This window comes from Salvelinus sp. IW2-2015, linkage group LG11 (assembly GCF_002910315.2).
Source record: "Salvelinus sp. IW2-2015 linkage group LG11, ASM291031v2, whole genome shotgun sequence".
NCBI lineage: Eukaryota > Metazoa > Chordata > Actinopteri > Salmoniformes > Salmonidae > Salvelinus > Salvelinus sp. IW2-2015.
The window spans coordinates 14479409-14496476 of NC_036851.1; the positions used below are offsets into that span (position 1 = coordinate 14479409).

Here is a 17068-nt window from a genome sequence, read left to right on the forward strand (position 1 = left end):
TTTCTTGTTCATTTGACATGGTAGGGGAAAAGGCTCCCTATGTTGGTGTAATAGGCTTAATACTGTATAATAGTTATATTGATACATTTCCCCTTCTTTCTCCCCTGGTTACCCTAACAAGCATGACAGTGTCTCATGATGATGCTGTCTGAAGTAGTGAAGACACCTCATATGCACAGAGGGGATTTAAGAGATCAGGGGGTGTAGATAGAAGTCAGACAAGTCTGACAATGACTGGGACTGACGTCAATTGCAGAAAGCCTTGGCTGAAGTGTCGGGTTGAAGGCTTACATTTATATTGCTTGACTTGGGTACGCCAGAATCTGTTGCCCTCATTATTATTGCGGCCCATGCTCGCTGCTCCGAGATGCATCCACATCGTGATTTGAACTTTGAATCGCATTGATGAGCGAATGCTTTAGAGGCATTTCAGAAGAAGGGGAGTGAGAAGGAGTTTTCCCATTGTGTTTTGCACATTGTTTCTATTTGTTTGTTAGGTCTATTTTGAAATGTGATCTGTTTCTTTAATTTGCGTGGAAGAGTAGTAGATGTGGTGGGTTGTCAGTATGTCAGGTGGCCTGTGGCTTGCCTGTGACGTTGCTGTCAAAACCACAGAGCATCCTGTTTCTCTGTCATGGCCCTTGTGGTTTTAATAATGGAAAATGAATTTCTGTCATTTCCATTGAGCTACTGTGAAGATTAATTTAATGTCAGCGGTGACAGTGGTCTGAGACTTACTGGAAGTGTTTTCACTTGTAAACACTGAGAAAGGGGTTTTGGGGGGCTGGGCTGTCAAACTGACTCTTGACACAGACAGCAAACGGCAGGATGATCAATCTTGCTGTACTTCTCGCCTCTGCCCCTCTCTCATCCAAGATAAGCGTTGCACTTTCATTACAAATTGATTTCAGACAAATAATGTTGACACGATTTTACTTATGTCATTATGTCTGAGCTATACAGTCTTGTTCTTGAAGGGTCTGTTTTTACATTCAGCAGTACTCTACCAGAGCAATCTAGTATACTGTGTCGGTGCATTTCTAGTCTATTATAGTAGGTAGATGTCCAATACAGAGTACGCATGTACATGATCACATGTGGGAAAGCAGCATTGTGCTGTGAGGGGGGTGGGGGGTTGAGCATGCACACAGCTCTTCTTTCCTCATCTCAGAATGAGTCTCTGTGTGATTCCCCTGTCCTGCTGTTTGTCTGACCTAGGACTAGCCTGTGGCCCATGCAGCCGCCACTCTCGCCCCCGCATCTCAGACTACACCACTGAAACCCAGGGACTTTTCCAGCCATGCAGCTGTGCTCACAACAGGCGACAGTGCAGGTGCTACCCAGCACGCTCCTATTCAAGCACACAATCTACTGTTCGGTCTGTAGTTAAGCTAACTGTAATGCTATTTTGTAGGGTCTGGGAGTGCACATGCATGTACATGTAGCTAAAGGAGTGACTGTTTTTTAATGGTGTGCATCTTCCAACGTGTGTTTTTGTTGAAGGGAACTCCAGACAGACCTGTTCACACAGCCTCCGTTTGTTTGAGGGCAGGTTCAGACAGTGCACAATAACATTGGTATGTAGTGGCCCAGTGCTGGAGGAGATGGAGGGGTGACAGAATGTGCTCAGAGTGGCCCTTTGCTGCTCGCCTGGATGAACGCAGCGACCCTTTCACTGGCTCAAGGCTCTGAAGTGACTGGCCGTCACACTTACTGTATTCTCCACGCGTAAACGTTTGTGCACTAGTTGCACTGGGCATGCCTTGTACAGTAGGTTTTCCCTTTTCTATTTTTAGAAGCCATCAGTTTAGTCATGTGATTCCACTCAGGTAGAGCAGATGAGCATAAGAAATTAATTGAGAGGTATTGACTGATTGATAGCTGTGGTGTTTTGATGTGTACTGTAGGCTACACACCAAGGAGGAGCGTGGAAACTTTTTACAAATGAGAAAAGAGGCAAAGAGTCGTTATAAATCACTGTGGATGACTTGAGATGTTTTCTTACCTCAACTATTTAGATGTGAAACTAATCAGTGGTGGCATTTGGAAAATTCAAGCAATTATCATTTTGTCACTTTAGGGGTGTGTTGTGTTAAACTCCCCATTGCCACCGAAGAGGAAGTTTGCATGCAACAATATACCACATTAATGAAATGGGGAACTCAGCACTATATTGCTAGTTAAGTCTGAGTAAATGTTCCTCTATTCGGCCCTCACACATCCAACCTGACTGTGTTATTATATAATTAGACCATCATTTTTTTTTAAAGGAAGTTGTCTCGGTAAGTCTGAACTCCCTGGTATGGAAAGTCCCCAACATTAATTCTATTACATTTTATTATAGGCTTGATAAGTGCACAAAGACAGATAGACAGACAAAGAGGGATTGAGAGAAACACAAGTCAAAGAGGCATCTGTTTGCCAAGTGGAGCCTTAGCTAGCTAATATATTTGATGTCATTCTGACTTACCCTAATGTGTAAGGCTTTGTCAAAGAAAATCAAAGGGTGTTTGCATGTTATTGGTGAAATTTGATGAAATAAGTGTTCACCAGAAATGTAATTACACTGAACAAAAAAAGGAATGCAACATGCAAAGTGTTGGTCCCATGTTTTCATGAGCTGAAATGATCCCACAAATTTTCCATACACACAAAAAGCTTATTTCTCGTCAATTGTTTTTACAAATTTGGTTACACACCTGTTAGTGAGCAGTTCTCATTTGCAAACATAATCCATCCACCTGACAGGTGTGGCATATCAACAAGCTTTTTCAACAGCATTATCATTACACAGGTGCCCCTTGTGCTGGGGACAATAAAAGGCCACTCTAAAATGTCCAACACAATGCCACAGATTTGAGGGAGCGTGCAATTGGCATGCTGACTGCAGGAATGTCCACCAGAGCTGTTGCCAAAGAATTTAATGTTAATTTCTCTACCATAAGCCGCCTCCAATGTCATTTTAGATAATTTGGCAGTACGTCCAACCGGCCTCACAAACACAGGCCACACATATGGCGTCGTGTGGGCGAGCGGTTTGCTGAGTCAACTTTGTGAACAGAGTGCCATATGGTGGCGGTGGGGTTATGGTATGGGCAGGCAGAAGCTACAGACAACGGACACAATTGCATTTTATCGATGGGTATTTGAGTGCACAGAAATACCGTGACAATATCCTGAGGCCTATTGTGAGGCCAATTTTTTTTTAAAGGTATATGTGAACAACAGATGCACATCTGTATTCCCAGTTATGTGAAATCCATAGACTAGTGTCTAATGCAGTTATTTCAATTGACTGATTTCCTCATATGAACTGTAACTCAGTAAAATCTTTGAAATTGTTGTGTTTTATATTTTTGTTCGGTATACATTAAATTAATGACAAAATGTGATGAAAATATACCTTTTTTCCCTGAGCAAACAAATTGTAAAGATATTAGATTGATGTTTAAATTATAGGTTATTTGATCAATTCTGGACAGTACATGAAATATATGATAACACTTTACAATATTTACTTTTTCAAAGTGTATGGACCCAGTAAAGTGTTACCAAATATTTTCTATACATTCTTTTATAATAATGATTAGAGACCAGAATTTAAATGTATTGTGCTTCAACAAATGTTCTAGTCATGCTTAAATAACATCTCTTCTCCCTCTGGTCACCAGGAGCACAACCTTGACTGGTTTCCACGGATGCGGGCCATGTCTCTGGTCTGTAGCGATGCGGACGGGGAGCAAAATGAAATCAGGAGCCTCCAGGAGAAACTGGAGTCTACTATGAAGCTAGTCTCCAACCTCTCTGGACAACTGACTGAGCTCAAGGAGCAGGTGAGTCGACCCTTTTGCTGGTGACTAGATGATGGTCTGTATAGATATTGCTATGAAAATATGACATTATTTCGATATTTTTCTTTTTTTGTAGCTTTTGATCTGTTTGATAGCAACTCTTTGCCTCGTAGGTGTAGAGCTTACTAAAATCAGAAGGCAATGACTCATAGTTCACAATGCTGCAGCTCATGTGGCCTTCAACCTGATCTGATTTACGTCATTAAGCAAGGATTAGTTCCACAATGACTTAGCTCATACTGTATTGTGGGCATCCTAGTTAGAGCTAGAGCTTCTTTAAATGCAGTAATTATATTTATGTACATTAATCTGGTAGACTTTATATGCCCATGGTCAGATTACAGTAAATTGTCAAGATGATAATGATGATCTTAACACCTTTTATTTCCTATTAACATATCAAACATATTATTATAATGACAATGACTATCATTTAATTATACAACCTTTATTAGTTGTGTTTGGTTCAAGAAAATGTTACTGGTCATACATAATGTCATCAAACTCAGCATACTGTTTCTTGTAAACAAAGTAGTATTTTGGTCTATCAATAAAATTAGAAGTGTCTATGAGGAAGTGGGTGTTATCTAGTCACTGACCCAGACATAAGGAAATGGTTGTTGTGTGGCTAAAAGGTTTGGATGAGGGCACAAAAACCCTTTTCTCTTGATTATTCATTACTAAATATCTCCATAAATACATGTTCGGATCTGAATTGGTTGATGTCTACTTTGGTTTTGCACGTTCTTTCACACATACACAAACATGGACCAAAATATGAAAATGAACTTTTGGAGTTTAGTTGACAGACAAATTCAGACTAAACTGTGCTTTTTACATTGGACTGTTTCAGTCTTATTTTCCCAGAAGTTGCCTTCAGTGCCTCCTCTCCCCTCCCTTGCCTGTAAGAGTCTTAAGCATGCTCCATGGCACTCAAAAGTGGCACAAACAAGAAAATGGTTTCAAAAACAACTGGCCCAGACAAGAGCTCCATCTGTTACATAATTCCAACGAAAATGGATTTAATTAGTTTGCTGTGGCACAAATAAAGAGTCACATTCTACTGTAACTGAGTTTAGCCAGTGGCCACCCCCACAGCTCTCTCACAAACTTTAATGCTGCTCTTTCTAGCACTTCCCAACATAATAAATAATTCCTTTTATAACGCTCATCTCATGACCAACAGCGTTTGTGAGGATATTTGTATTGCCTTTGCCATTGTATGTTTGCAATATTAAGATTGCGAAATCTTTTTTAGGAAACTTGTTTTGTTTGTTTTAATACTTAAGTTTATTTAAAACTGATGTTGTCCCTAGTGCCATGAAAGCCAACATCTTTCATTATTAGTCATGAGCCTGACTTGAAAGTAAAAATGTATTTTACTGGGGTTTCACTGCTGGTTGTTTGCTTACTGTGGTTTACATGTTGTTAGACAAGATGACATTCTGAAAGTGTAGAAGGATACTTTTCAGATGAAACACCGAAACCCTCCCGTTAAACCCAAAAGCTTTCACTTCATTGCTGTGCAGCATTTGCAGTCACGGACAGTTTTTTACTTTATCTGAAAAAGAAACTTAGCATCAGCTTATTTGGAGGTTAGTGTCAGCCACCGACAACCTCTAACCCACCAGTAGATGTGACAGAGCAGCGGAGGTACAGATACAGAAAATTAGAGTTGAGCAAATAACCCAGCTCATGTCCCATGTGTTGTCCTCTAGATGACAGAGCAAAGGAAGCAGAAACAGAGAATTGGACTATTGGGTCATCCTCAGCATCCTCAACACGCCAACCCCCAGCAACCTGCGTGAGGCTGAGGATGCCCCCAACACAGCCACAAGACCCAGGAAGACCCACTTCTACTCCTGCTTTGTGTTTGCATAGAGAACAGAGTGCAGAATCTTCACTTAGTGGTCCCTCCCGCCTTCATACTGTAGCTACCGAGTGTGAGTGTGAAGCGTAACAGTAGGGAAACACACTGACATAGCTAGTCATATAATTGTGATGTGTAGGTTAGCCCACAAAGGTATAACTCAAACAAGAACACTCACCACACCCAGACACCCCATCTTTTCCCCAGGCCATTTGGGATTGGTGCCAAATGTTTTCTATGTAGAAACAAAAGTGAATTCTCATTACATGGCCTTTACTGGGTGAACTTGAAATACAGCAGCGCTGTACCGGACACAGGAATAGGTAGTCCAACGTGAAGATGGCACTGAGAGACATGGAAAGAAGCATCTTTTTGTATATACTACTGGTATAGCAAGCAGTATTTAATGTCTTATTTTTGTATTTTGTGCAATATCACTACTTAAATATGCAACCACCTCCTTGGTGTATGAATTTAAGTTGTTCTTTAAGTCATGCCTTATTTAATAGGGCCAGAAAACATTTTCAAATGGGAGCTTTATTTTTTATTATTTTGCTTCAAATTAAATAGGGACCTGTTGTTAGACTTCACGTATGGAAATTCTTCCATGTAGAATAGCCGTTGGCTGGACAGATGAAGTAACATGCATTGTTCTGGCCTTTCTGATTTTACTTGTTTTATTTCTTTCAGAATGTTTCATAAAAAGTATTTAATACGCTTAATAGAGATATAGTATTGTCTGAGAGCAAGTATAGGTCTTGTTTTCGGCTTCCTTTCTGCAAATAAGAATGTGTCCTACCTTGTTGTACTATTTTATGATATTTGCTTTCTTATTTAACTGGGATAGTGGGAGGTGTTAGGACATTTCATCCAAACAAATGTAATATGTTAAAATATGACCAAGCTGTCATGATTTGTTAATCTTTCCACATTTTATTGCACTAAATATTATTAGCATCTATCGTCCAGGTTTGTCATGTTTTAATTATACACCTATCATGTGTGCCATTTGTCCCTTTAAGACGTATATTTGGCTACTGATTTACTACTTGTGACAAAGTCATTGTGTTTTTCATTGTTTTATCGTTCAGCACAACTGTTGAGTTCTCAATTCTGCTGTTTAATACTTTGTTCAATTCATTTCAGTTTTTTTTACATTGTCGCTTAAGCCATTGTTGTTGTATAGGGACCTATGTTTTCAGAAAGGTAATATGGAATTTAAAGCGCTGTTACTGGAAATGTATGTTCAAAGGACTAATTTAAAATAGTTAAGTACTGTCAGAATTGTAAAATAATGTAGAATTATTTAATAAAATATACAGTATGTAATTGTCCTTTATATCCACCATTGAATCTTATCACTACACAGTAGGCTACTGGGCAGCTATATAGGAAAAGTTGTGGTTGAGATAAATCACAGATGCTGCCTACATCTGCTTTTAATTCTTGAGGCCTATAGGCATTCTATACATTTTACAGTGACTCAATTCTGTATAGGAAGTGTACTCTGTTTAACCTCAAGTTGCAGTGTAATGGGTTTATTTGCATGGTTAGTTTTTATCTGTGGGTGGAACTACTTTGAAATGTTCTAGACAACTAGCAAGTCAGCTTTGTAGTTAGCAGAGAGCCCAACGGCCTTCAATCTTTTCACAATTACATTTTTATTTTTTATTTTTTAAGATGAATATTGTGGATCTCATTATTGAATTTGTAAATATATGTCCATATATACACATCTGGCCAGTGTCTTGAAGAGGTATTGACTTTAGCTTGATAATCAGTTACTTTGTATCAAATGTTGAAGGAAAGCTGTATTCCAGTTGCAAAATCCAGCTGCAAAGGTCAGAGGTAACATCCCCCCCCCCCCAGTTTTTTCACCTACTTCTACAGTGTCTGCTTTTGTTATAGAAAATATGACTCAATTTGTATTCAACTCTTTGTAAGTATTGTCACAAATATTGAGGCATTTATACACAGTATACAGTTCCAGTCAAATACTGGCAACCATGCACTTTTTCAAGGGAGGTCAATGGAGCAGAATGTTCTGTTTTTTCTAAACTGGTTGTATGGTTACTTTTAACMCTGTAGGCACCTGCAATTTACCACAGGTGAGATAAATTACACATTAACGAGAATCACTTGCCTCTAACCAAATTAATTAGAATTGTGAATAATGTCTAGTCTAGTGTCTAGTCCATCTAGTCCATTTTTGTGAAAAATCTTAATTTCAGTTTAGTTTTTTTTTYTTCTTCTTGGTCCTGTGCAGTTGTAAATCAAACAAATACACGTGTGAACACAATGTTTTCACCTTTTTTCTTTCTTAATTTAAAAATATATATAAATTGTCAATTGTGCCAGGGTGCCAAGTACTTAACTGCATCTGTATGCGGGCACTCTGGTGCACAGACGAGCACAAATCAAAAGAGAAAGTGTTGTAGAGTCATATCATCCTCGCTGGGTGAAATGTAGCTATTCAGAGAAACGGAGCATGTTAAATGAAAGATAAATGGACTAGTGCGTGTCTGTAGACTCAAACATAAACAAGTTTACAGAATAGCCAACCTCAGTCACAAAAGGAGTGTGTGTAATTGGCTGGAATTAAAACGGTGAGTCTAGCTTAATGTGGGGACTTCCCTGCAGGATTCCCCACATACCTAGGGGTTACTGAACTTGTGACTAATTATATAGGTTATATATTTATTTACAGTGCATTGTGAAAGTATTCAGACTCCTTGACTTTTTCCCCATTTTGTTACGTTACAATCTTATTCTAAAATGGATTAAATCAATCTAAACACAATAGTCCATTATGACTGAGCAAAAACAGGTTTTTAGAAAAGATTGCAAATGTATAAAAAAAAAAAAAATGGAAATATCACATTTATATAAGTATTCAGACCATTTACTCAATGCTTTGTTGAAGCACCTTTGGCATCAATTACAGCCTCGAGTCTTCTTGGGTAGGACACTACAAGCTTGGAACACCTGTATTTGTAGGATTTTCTCCCATTCTTCTCTGCAGAGCCTCTCAAGCTCTGTCAGGTTGGATGGGGAGTGTTGCTGCACAGCTATTTTCAGGTCTGTCCAGAGATGTTCGATCAGGTTCAAGTCTGGGCTCTGGCTGGGCCACTCAAGTACATTATGATACTTGTCCCAAAGCCACTCCTGCGTTGTCTTGGCTGTGTGCTTAGAGTTGTTGTCCTGTTGGAAGGTGAACCTTCGCCCCCAGTCTGAGGTCCTGAGTTCTCTGGAGCAGGTTTTCATCAAGGATCTCCCTGTACTTTTCTCTGTTCATCTTTCCCTCGATCCTGACTAGTCTCCCAGTCTCTGCTGCTGAAAAACATCCCCACAGCATGCTCATGCCACAAGCATGCTTTACCATAGGGATGATATTAGCCAGGTGATGAGCTGTGCCTAGTTTCTTCCAGACATGACGCTTGGCATTAAGGCCGAAGAGTTCAATCTTGGTTTCATCAGACCAGAGAATCTTGTTTCTCATGGTCTGAGAGTTCTTTTGGCAAACTCTAAGCGGGCTGTCATGTGCCTTTTACTGAGGAGTGGCTTCAGTCTGGCCACTCTACCATAAAGGCCTGATTGATGGACTGCTGCAGAGATGGTTGTCCTTCTGGAAGGTTCTCCCATCTTCATTGAGGAACTCTGGAGATCTGTCAGAGTGACCATTCGGTTCTTGGTCACCTCCCTGACCAAGGCCCTTATCCCCCGATTGATCAGTTTGGCCGGGGGGCCAGCTTTAGGAAGAGTCTTGCTGGTTCCACACTTATTCCATTTAAGAATGATGGAGGCCATTGTGTTCTTGGGGACCTTCAATGCTGCAGAATTTGTTTTAGTACCCTTCCCCAGATCTGTGCCACGACACAATCCTGTCTCGGAGCTCTATGGACAATTCTTTGACCTCATGGCTTGGTTTTTGCTCTGACATGCGCTGTCAACTGTGGGACTTTATATAGACAGGTGAGTGCTTTTCCAAATCATGTCCAATCATCAATTGAATTTACCACAGGTGGACTCCAATCAAGTTGTAGAAACATYTCAAGGATGATCAATGGAAACAGAATGCACCTGAGCTTAATTTTGAGTCTTATAGCAGAGGGTCTGAATACTAATGTAAGGTATTTCAGTTTTTTATTTTGAATACATTTGCAAAAATTGCTAAAAGTCTGTTTCTGCTTTTTCATTATGGGGTGTTGTGTGTTGATGGAGGATTTTTTTTCAATCCATTTTAGAATAAGGCTGTAACGTAACAAAATGTGGGAAAAGTCATGGGGTCTGAATATTTAGTTAATGCACTGTTTATCTATATACAGTGCCATGAAAAAGTCTACACACTCTTGTAGTCTTCGCATTTTGCTGCCTTAAATTTTTAGGCAAAAATAAAATGTCCTTCCAATCTACACAACCTACTCCATATTCAAAGTAAATTAACATTTTAGAACATTTTAGAACAAATTTTAGAACAAATAAATCAATTATAAAAACAATAAAGATGTCTTGATTGCTTGTCTTCATACCACAGAGTTAATACTTGGTCGAAGAACATTTGCACAACTCTTAGGATAACATACCTGTATATATTTATTGTTTTTGTCAAAATTGCTCAAGCTCTGTAAATTTCTTTGGGAATCATTGATGGATAGCAATATTCAAACCTTGTCTCAAATTTCAAATAATTCASCTAGTGGAAAGTCATTCTGGTGGGTCTTTGGCATTCAAATTTGTCCTGCAGAAAAATATAACTTTCTTTCAGGGTTAGGTTTTCAAAAGAATATATTTTTAGTTGGGCTTTGCTCCTTTCATTATTATTTTGATCATGACAAACTCCCCAGTCCCTGCCGCTGACATGCATACCAATAACATGATGCTGCCACCACAATTCTTGAAAATACAGAGGCTTTAACTGTATTTTATTGGATTTGATCCAAACCTGTAGTTCTAATTTAGGCCAAAAAGTAATTTTCCTTGCCTTGGTGACTTGCAGTAGGACAGCAGTGATTTTGGTCTGCTAGCTACTATTTTATTTCCGGCGATGTGGACAACAAGCGGATAAGGCAGTAACGTAGTTCCTCTATGCCAAACTGATGTCGTATTCGAACAGACTTGCAGAATTACTTAACGGCCTTGTCGCAAACAGAATCTATGATTTGGAGTGGATTTTCTTAACACAGGCTTCCTTCTTTTCACTTTGTCAAAGTTGTTGATCCTATGTATTTTCAAGTATTGTGGTGGCAGCATCATGTTATGGGTATGCTTGTCACCKCCAGTTTAAAACCGCCAGATTAAAATAAATATGAAAGGAGCAAAGCCCAGTTAAAAAGTTAGAGGAAACCCTGCCTCAATAGAGGTAAATTATTTTGCGGGACAATTATACAAAATTGAATTCCAAAGACAGCCCAGAATGGCATCCCACTGGGCACACACTGGTTGAATCAATGTTGTTTCCACGTCATTTCAATTAAATTACTTTGAACCAACGTAGAATACACAGTACCAGTCAAATGTTTAGACACACCTACTGATTCAAGGTTTTTTCTTTATTTTTTACAATTTTCTATATTGTAGAATAATAGTGAAGACATCAAAACGATGAAATAACACATATGGAATCATGGAGTAACCAAAAATGTGTTAAACAAATCTAAATAAATGTTATATTTGAAATTMTTTAAAGTAGCCACCCTTTGCTGTGATGACAGCTWTGCACACTCTTAGCATTCTCTCAACCAACTTCACCTGGAATGCTGTTCCAACAGTCTTGAAGGAGTTCCCACATACTGTATGCTGAGCAGTTGTTAGCTGCTTTTCCTTCACTCTGTGGTCCAACTCATCCCAAACCATCTCAATTGGGTTGAGGTCGGGTGATTGTGGAGGCCAGGTCTTCTGATGCAGCACTCCATCACTCTCCTTCTTGGTCAAATAGCCCTTGTCCTGTTGAAAAACAAATGATAGTCCCACTAAGCCTAAACCAGATGAGATGGCATATCGCTGCAGAATGCTGTGGTAGCCATGCTGGGTAAGTGTGCCTTGAATTCTAAATAAATCCTAGGCAGTGWCAACAGCAAAGCACCCCCACACCATCACATCTCCTCCTCCGTGCTTCATCCATTCACCTACCGCGTCTCACTAAGACACGGCGATTGGAACCAAAAATGTCCAATTTGGACTCATCAGACCAAAGGACAAATTTCCACCGGACTAATGTCCATTGCTTGTGTTTCTTGGCCCAAGCTAGTCTCTTCTTCTTATTGGTGTCCATTAGTAGTGGTTTCTTTGCAGCAATTCGACCATGAAGGCATGATTCACGCAGTCTCGTCTGAACAGTTGATGTTAATGTCTGTTACTTGAACTCTGTGAAGCATTTATTTGGGCTGCAATTTCTGAGGTGCAGTTAACTCTAATGAATGTATCCTCTGCAGCAGAGGTAACTCTGGGTTTTCCTTTCCTGTGGCAGTTCTCATGAGAGCCAGTTTCATCATAGYGCTTGAAGGTTTTTGCAGCTGCACTTGAAGAAACGTTCAAAGTTCTTGAAATGTTCTGGATTGACTGACCTTCACGTCTTAAAGTAATGATGGGCTGTCGTTGCTCTTTGCTTATTTGAGCTGTTCCTGCCATAATATGGACTTGGTCTTTTACCAAATATGGCTATCTTCTGTATACCATCCCTACCTTGTCACAACACAACTGATTGGCTCAAATGCATTAAGAAGGAAGTAAATTCCACAAATTTACTTTAAAGGAAATGAGTAGGTGTGTCCAACCTTTTGACTGGTAATGTACGTCGAATTGACCTCTGTGCCCAGTGGGTTTCCAAGAGGTGTTGACTGTTCCTGACTTGAAAATCTGAGACAAAGTTTCAATATTGCTRTCCATCAATGATTCCCAACCAAATTTATTGAGCTTGAGCGATGCAAAAAAAAAATATGGATATTATTTGCCCTGAAAGTTGTGCAAAGTTGGTAGAATCATATTCAAAATTATTCACAGCTGTAATAGCTGCCAAAAGTGCTTCGACCAAGTAGGCTATTAACTCTGGGGTGTGAAGAGATACGCATTCAAGACGTAGACCTAGAATTTTCTGTCATTTTTCTTTCACTTTGAAATTGTGGAGTAGATCGATAGGAACAAAAAACACATTATCTATTTTAAGATAACATTTAAGAACATTTTTAGGCAGTAAACGTTGCATTTTAGGCAGCAAACTGCAAGGAGTGTGTAAAATTTCATTAAGCACTGTAAATATTGCAATAGACCATTGCCTATTTTAACCTCTCTGGGATATGTGGGACGGTAGCATCCCACCTGGCCAACATCCAGTGAAAATGCAGAGCGCCAAATTCAAATAAATTACTATAAAAATTTAACTTTCATGAAATCACACAATCAATATACCAAATTAAAGCTACACCTGTTGTGAATCCAGCCAACTTGTCAGATTTAGAAAATGCTTTACGGCGAAAGCAAACAACTCTATTATCTGAGGATAGCACCCCAGCAAACAATCACAGACCATCATATGTCAACCCTCCCGGCGCGACACAAAACGCAGAAATAAAKATATAATTCATGCCTTACCTTTGACGAGTTTCTTCTGTTGGCACTCCAATATGTCCCATAAACATCACAAATGGTCCTTTTGTTCGATTAATTCCGTCTATATATATCCAAAATGTCCATTTATTTGGCGCGTTTGATCCAGAAAAACACCGGTTCCAACTTGCACAACGTGACTACAAAATATCKCAAAAGTTACCTGTAAGCTTTGTCCAAACATTTTCAAACTACTTTTGTAATACAACTTTAGGTATTTTTTTAACGTAAATAATTGATAAAATTGAAGACGGGATGATCTGTGTTCAATACCGGAGGAAAACAATGTGTAGCATGCTTTCTGGTCACGCCCCTCTAACAAACAGTACACTTCACTGGAGCCTCATTCTGAACATGGCTACTTCTTAATTTCTCAAAGAAAAAACCTCAACCAATTTCTAAAGACTGTTGACATCCAGTGGAAGCGATAGGAACTGCAGGAAGGTCCCTTAGAAATCTGGATTCCCAATGAAAACCCATTGAAAAGAGTGACCTCAAAACAAAAAAAAATCTGAATGGTTTGTCCTCTGGGTTTTGCCTGCAAATAAGTTCTGTTATAGTCACAGACATGATTCAAACAGTTTTAGAAACTTCAGAGTGTTTTCTATCCAATACTAATAATAATATGCATATATTAGCATCTGGGACTGAGTAGGAGGCAGTTTACTCTGGGCACGCTTTTCATCCAAATGTGAAAAATTTGCCCCGTATCCACAAGAAGTTTTAAATAGGCTGTTAGACTCCAAATTACAGACCTGGTTTGCTCCATATTTTCCTATGTCAAACCTTCTCAACCAGGATACAGTGCATTTGGAAAGTATTCAGACCGCTTGACTTTTTCCACATTTTGTTATGTTACAGCCTTATTYTAAAATGGATAAAATACATTATTTCCCTCATCAATCTACACACAACACCTAATAATGACGAAGTGAAAACAGTTTTTGAGAAATGTTTGCAGATGTATAAAAAAACGATGCCTTATTTACATAACTATTCAGACCCTTTGCTATGAAACTCGAAATTGAGCTCAGGAGAATCCTGTTTCCGTTATTCATCCTTGATGTTTCTACAACTTGATTGGAGTCCACCGGTAGTAAATTCAATTGATCGGACATGATTTGGAAAGGCACACACCTGTCTATATAAGGTCCCAGAGTTGACAGTTCATGTCAGAGCAAAWACCAAGCCATGAGGTCGAAGGAATTGTCTGTAGAGATCCGAGATAGGATTTTGTCCAGGCACAGATCAAGGAACGGTACCAAAACATTTCTGCAGCATTGAAGGTCCCCAAGAACACAATGGTCTCCATCATTCTTAAATGGAARAAGTTTGGAACCAACAAGACTCTTCCTAGAGCTGGCTGCCCGGCCAAATTGAGCAATCGGGGGAGAAGGGCCTTGGTCACTCTGACAGAGCTCTACAGTTCCTCTGTGGAGATGGGAGAACCTTCCAGAAGAACAACCATCTCTGCAGCACTMCATGAATCAGGCCTTTGTGGTAGAGTGGCCAGACGGAAGCCACTCCTCAGTAAAAAGCAAATGACAGCCCGCTTGGAGTTTGCCAAAAGGCACCTAAAGGACTCTCAGACCATGATAAGCAAGATTCTCTGGTCTAATGAAACCAAGATTGAACTCTTTGGCCTGAATGCCAAGTGTCACGTCTGGAAGAACCTTGGCACCATCCCTACAGTTAAGCATGGTGGTGGCTGCATCATGCTGTGGGGATGTTTTTCAGCGGCAGGGACTGGGAGACTAGTAAGTATCGAGGGAAAGATAAACAGAGAAAAGTACAGAGAGATCCTTGATGAAACCTGCTCTAGAGWACTCATGTCCTCAGCCAGGGGTGAAGGTTCACCTTCCAACAGGTCAACAACTCTAAACACACAGCCAAGACAACGCAGGAGTGGCTATCTGAATGGGACAAGTTTCTGAATGTACTTGAGTGGCTCAGCCAGAGCCCGGACTTGAACCCGATCGAACATCTCTGGAGAGACCTGAAAATAGCTGTGCAGCAACACTCCCCATCCAACCTGATAGTGCTTGAGAGGATCTGCAGAGAAGAAAGGGAGAAGCCCCCCGAATACAGGTGTGCCAAAATTKTAGTGTCATGCCCAAGAAGACTCAAGGCTGTAATTGCTGCTAAAAGTCCTTCAACAAAGTATTGAGTAATGGGTCTGAATACTTATTTATATGTATTTCAGTTTTTTATTTGTAATAAATTTGCAAACATTTCTAAAAACCTGTTTTTGCTCTGTCATTACTGGGTATTGTGTTTAGATTGAGGGGRAAAAAACAATGTAATCAATTTTAGAATAAGGCTGTAGCGTAACAAAATTCATAATACTTTCTGAATGCACTGTATATCGTCCAGACATGTGCACATCTTACAGTATAAGCCTACTAGGCTATTTACAATTAACGTCCATGAAAATATGTTGTCATTGCTGGGGACATACTGTAAGTGTGTATGCTGTGTGGCCACTAGGCAGACAGGCACGCTCATCTCATAGAAATAGAGGACTCATCTTTATATCCGTGCCATAGAGCCCCACCGTAGAGGCGTCATAATACCCATAAAACCAAACAGGGAAATGGTTCCAAGTCACCTTATCCTAGAGAGATTTACATGGTTATCAAAACGTCACGCCAGGGTAAGCCTACACGAAACACAGCCCTTATTTTAAGTGTTTCTAAAATCCCTTATGGGAGAAATGAATGGTGGAAAACAGATTGGAACCATTTCCTTGTTTGACCGCTAGGTTTTATGGGTATTATGACTCATACTGTGGTACTCTATTATAGCACCTGTGACAGCATGGGCAGTGCTACTGAGGCCACCACCCATAGGAATCCCCACTCAGTTGACCACTTTGACTACTTTAAAATGGTGGAAGCCCTCAATGACAATGTTCATGCTAAAACGATTATATCCATGATGAGTACTTACACTATAGAGCTGAGACATAGAGAATGACAGCAGGGATCAGGGCTTCGTTCTGTACGTTTTTACAATCTGGAACATTCAATTGAATGGAAACGATGCTGTACTGAACGATCAGTTGAAAAATGGGGAGGTTGTGGGTTGGGAAACGCTGTCAGAATGGCCACTGCTCTTTAAATACGTCACTCATTGCTTCAARCCATACCTTGCCACACCCATCAAACTGGAGCAAACGTACCTCATTCTGTTCAATAACTTTTTGGGGAAATGTGACGTTCAGTACAAACTGTTCCACACCGTAGTAAACATTCAAGCGATCTTAAATCACCTCTGGTCTCTGTTCGCGTGGCCATGAGGAGCTCAACGTGACACCTTGGTGCAGCCGGCAACAACAAACCGATCTACAGCATCAAGACTCATCCCTTCGCAGGTGCACGTGCACACGCAAATGGGTAGTGTGTGGACACCATGTCAATTCTGAGCCTATTGGCACATGCAAGAATACAGATCAGCGTGGAGAAAATAAAACAGGCAATGTGCCACCAAATAATTACTCCCACGTGGCATTACTGTGTTATTATTGTGTCATTATGTAATAGCCTACATACATTATTGACTGTACTATTAGGTTGGGTGGTTTGGTTTATTGGGGATTTTTGTCATGGACATAGGCCTACATGTATATAGGCTTTATCTAAACCTATAACTGAAAACCTACTAAACATAATAGTGTAAACAAAAGATACATTTTTATTTTAACTTTCACACTCACACAAATTGAATAGGAGGCTACACCAGAATG

The 17068-nt window shown here is 39.8% G+C and overlaps 1 protein-coding gene across 4 annotated transcripts in view; it reads left to right on the forward strand.

The window, feature by feature from the left end:
• LOC111969857 (inositol 1,4,5-trisphosphate-gated calcium channel ITPR1-like) overlaps positions 1–7050 on the forward strand; it is a 148620-nt gene extending 141570 nt beyond the window's left edge. For all 4 annotated transcript variants that reach the window (XM_023996185.1, XM_023996186.2, XM_023996187.1 and 1 more), the window contains 2 exons: positions 3672–3833; positions 5570–7050. In XM_023996185.1, the coding sequence (XP_023851953.1) occupies positions 3672–3833; positions 5570–5659 (252 nt within the window). In that variant the 3' untranslated portion in view covers positions 5660–7050. The remainder of the gene's footprint in view (positions 1–3671; positions 3834–5569) is intronic.
• Positions 7051–17068: the final 10018 nt, after the last annotated feature.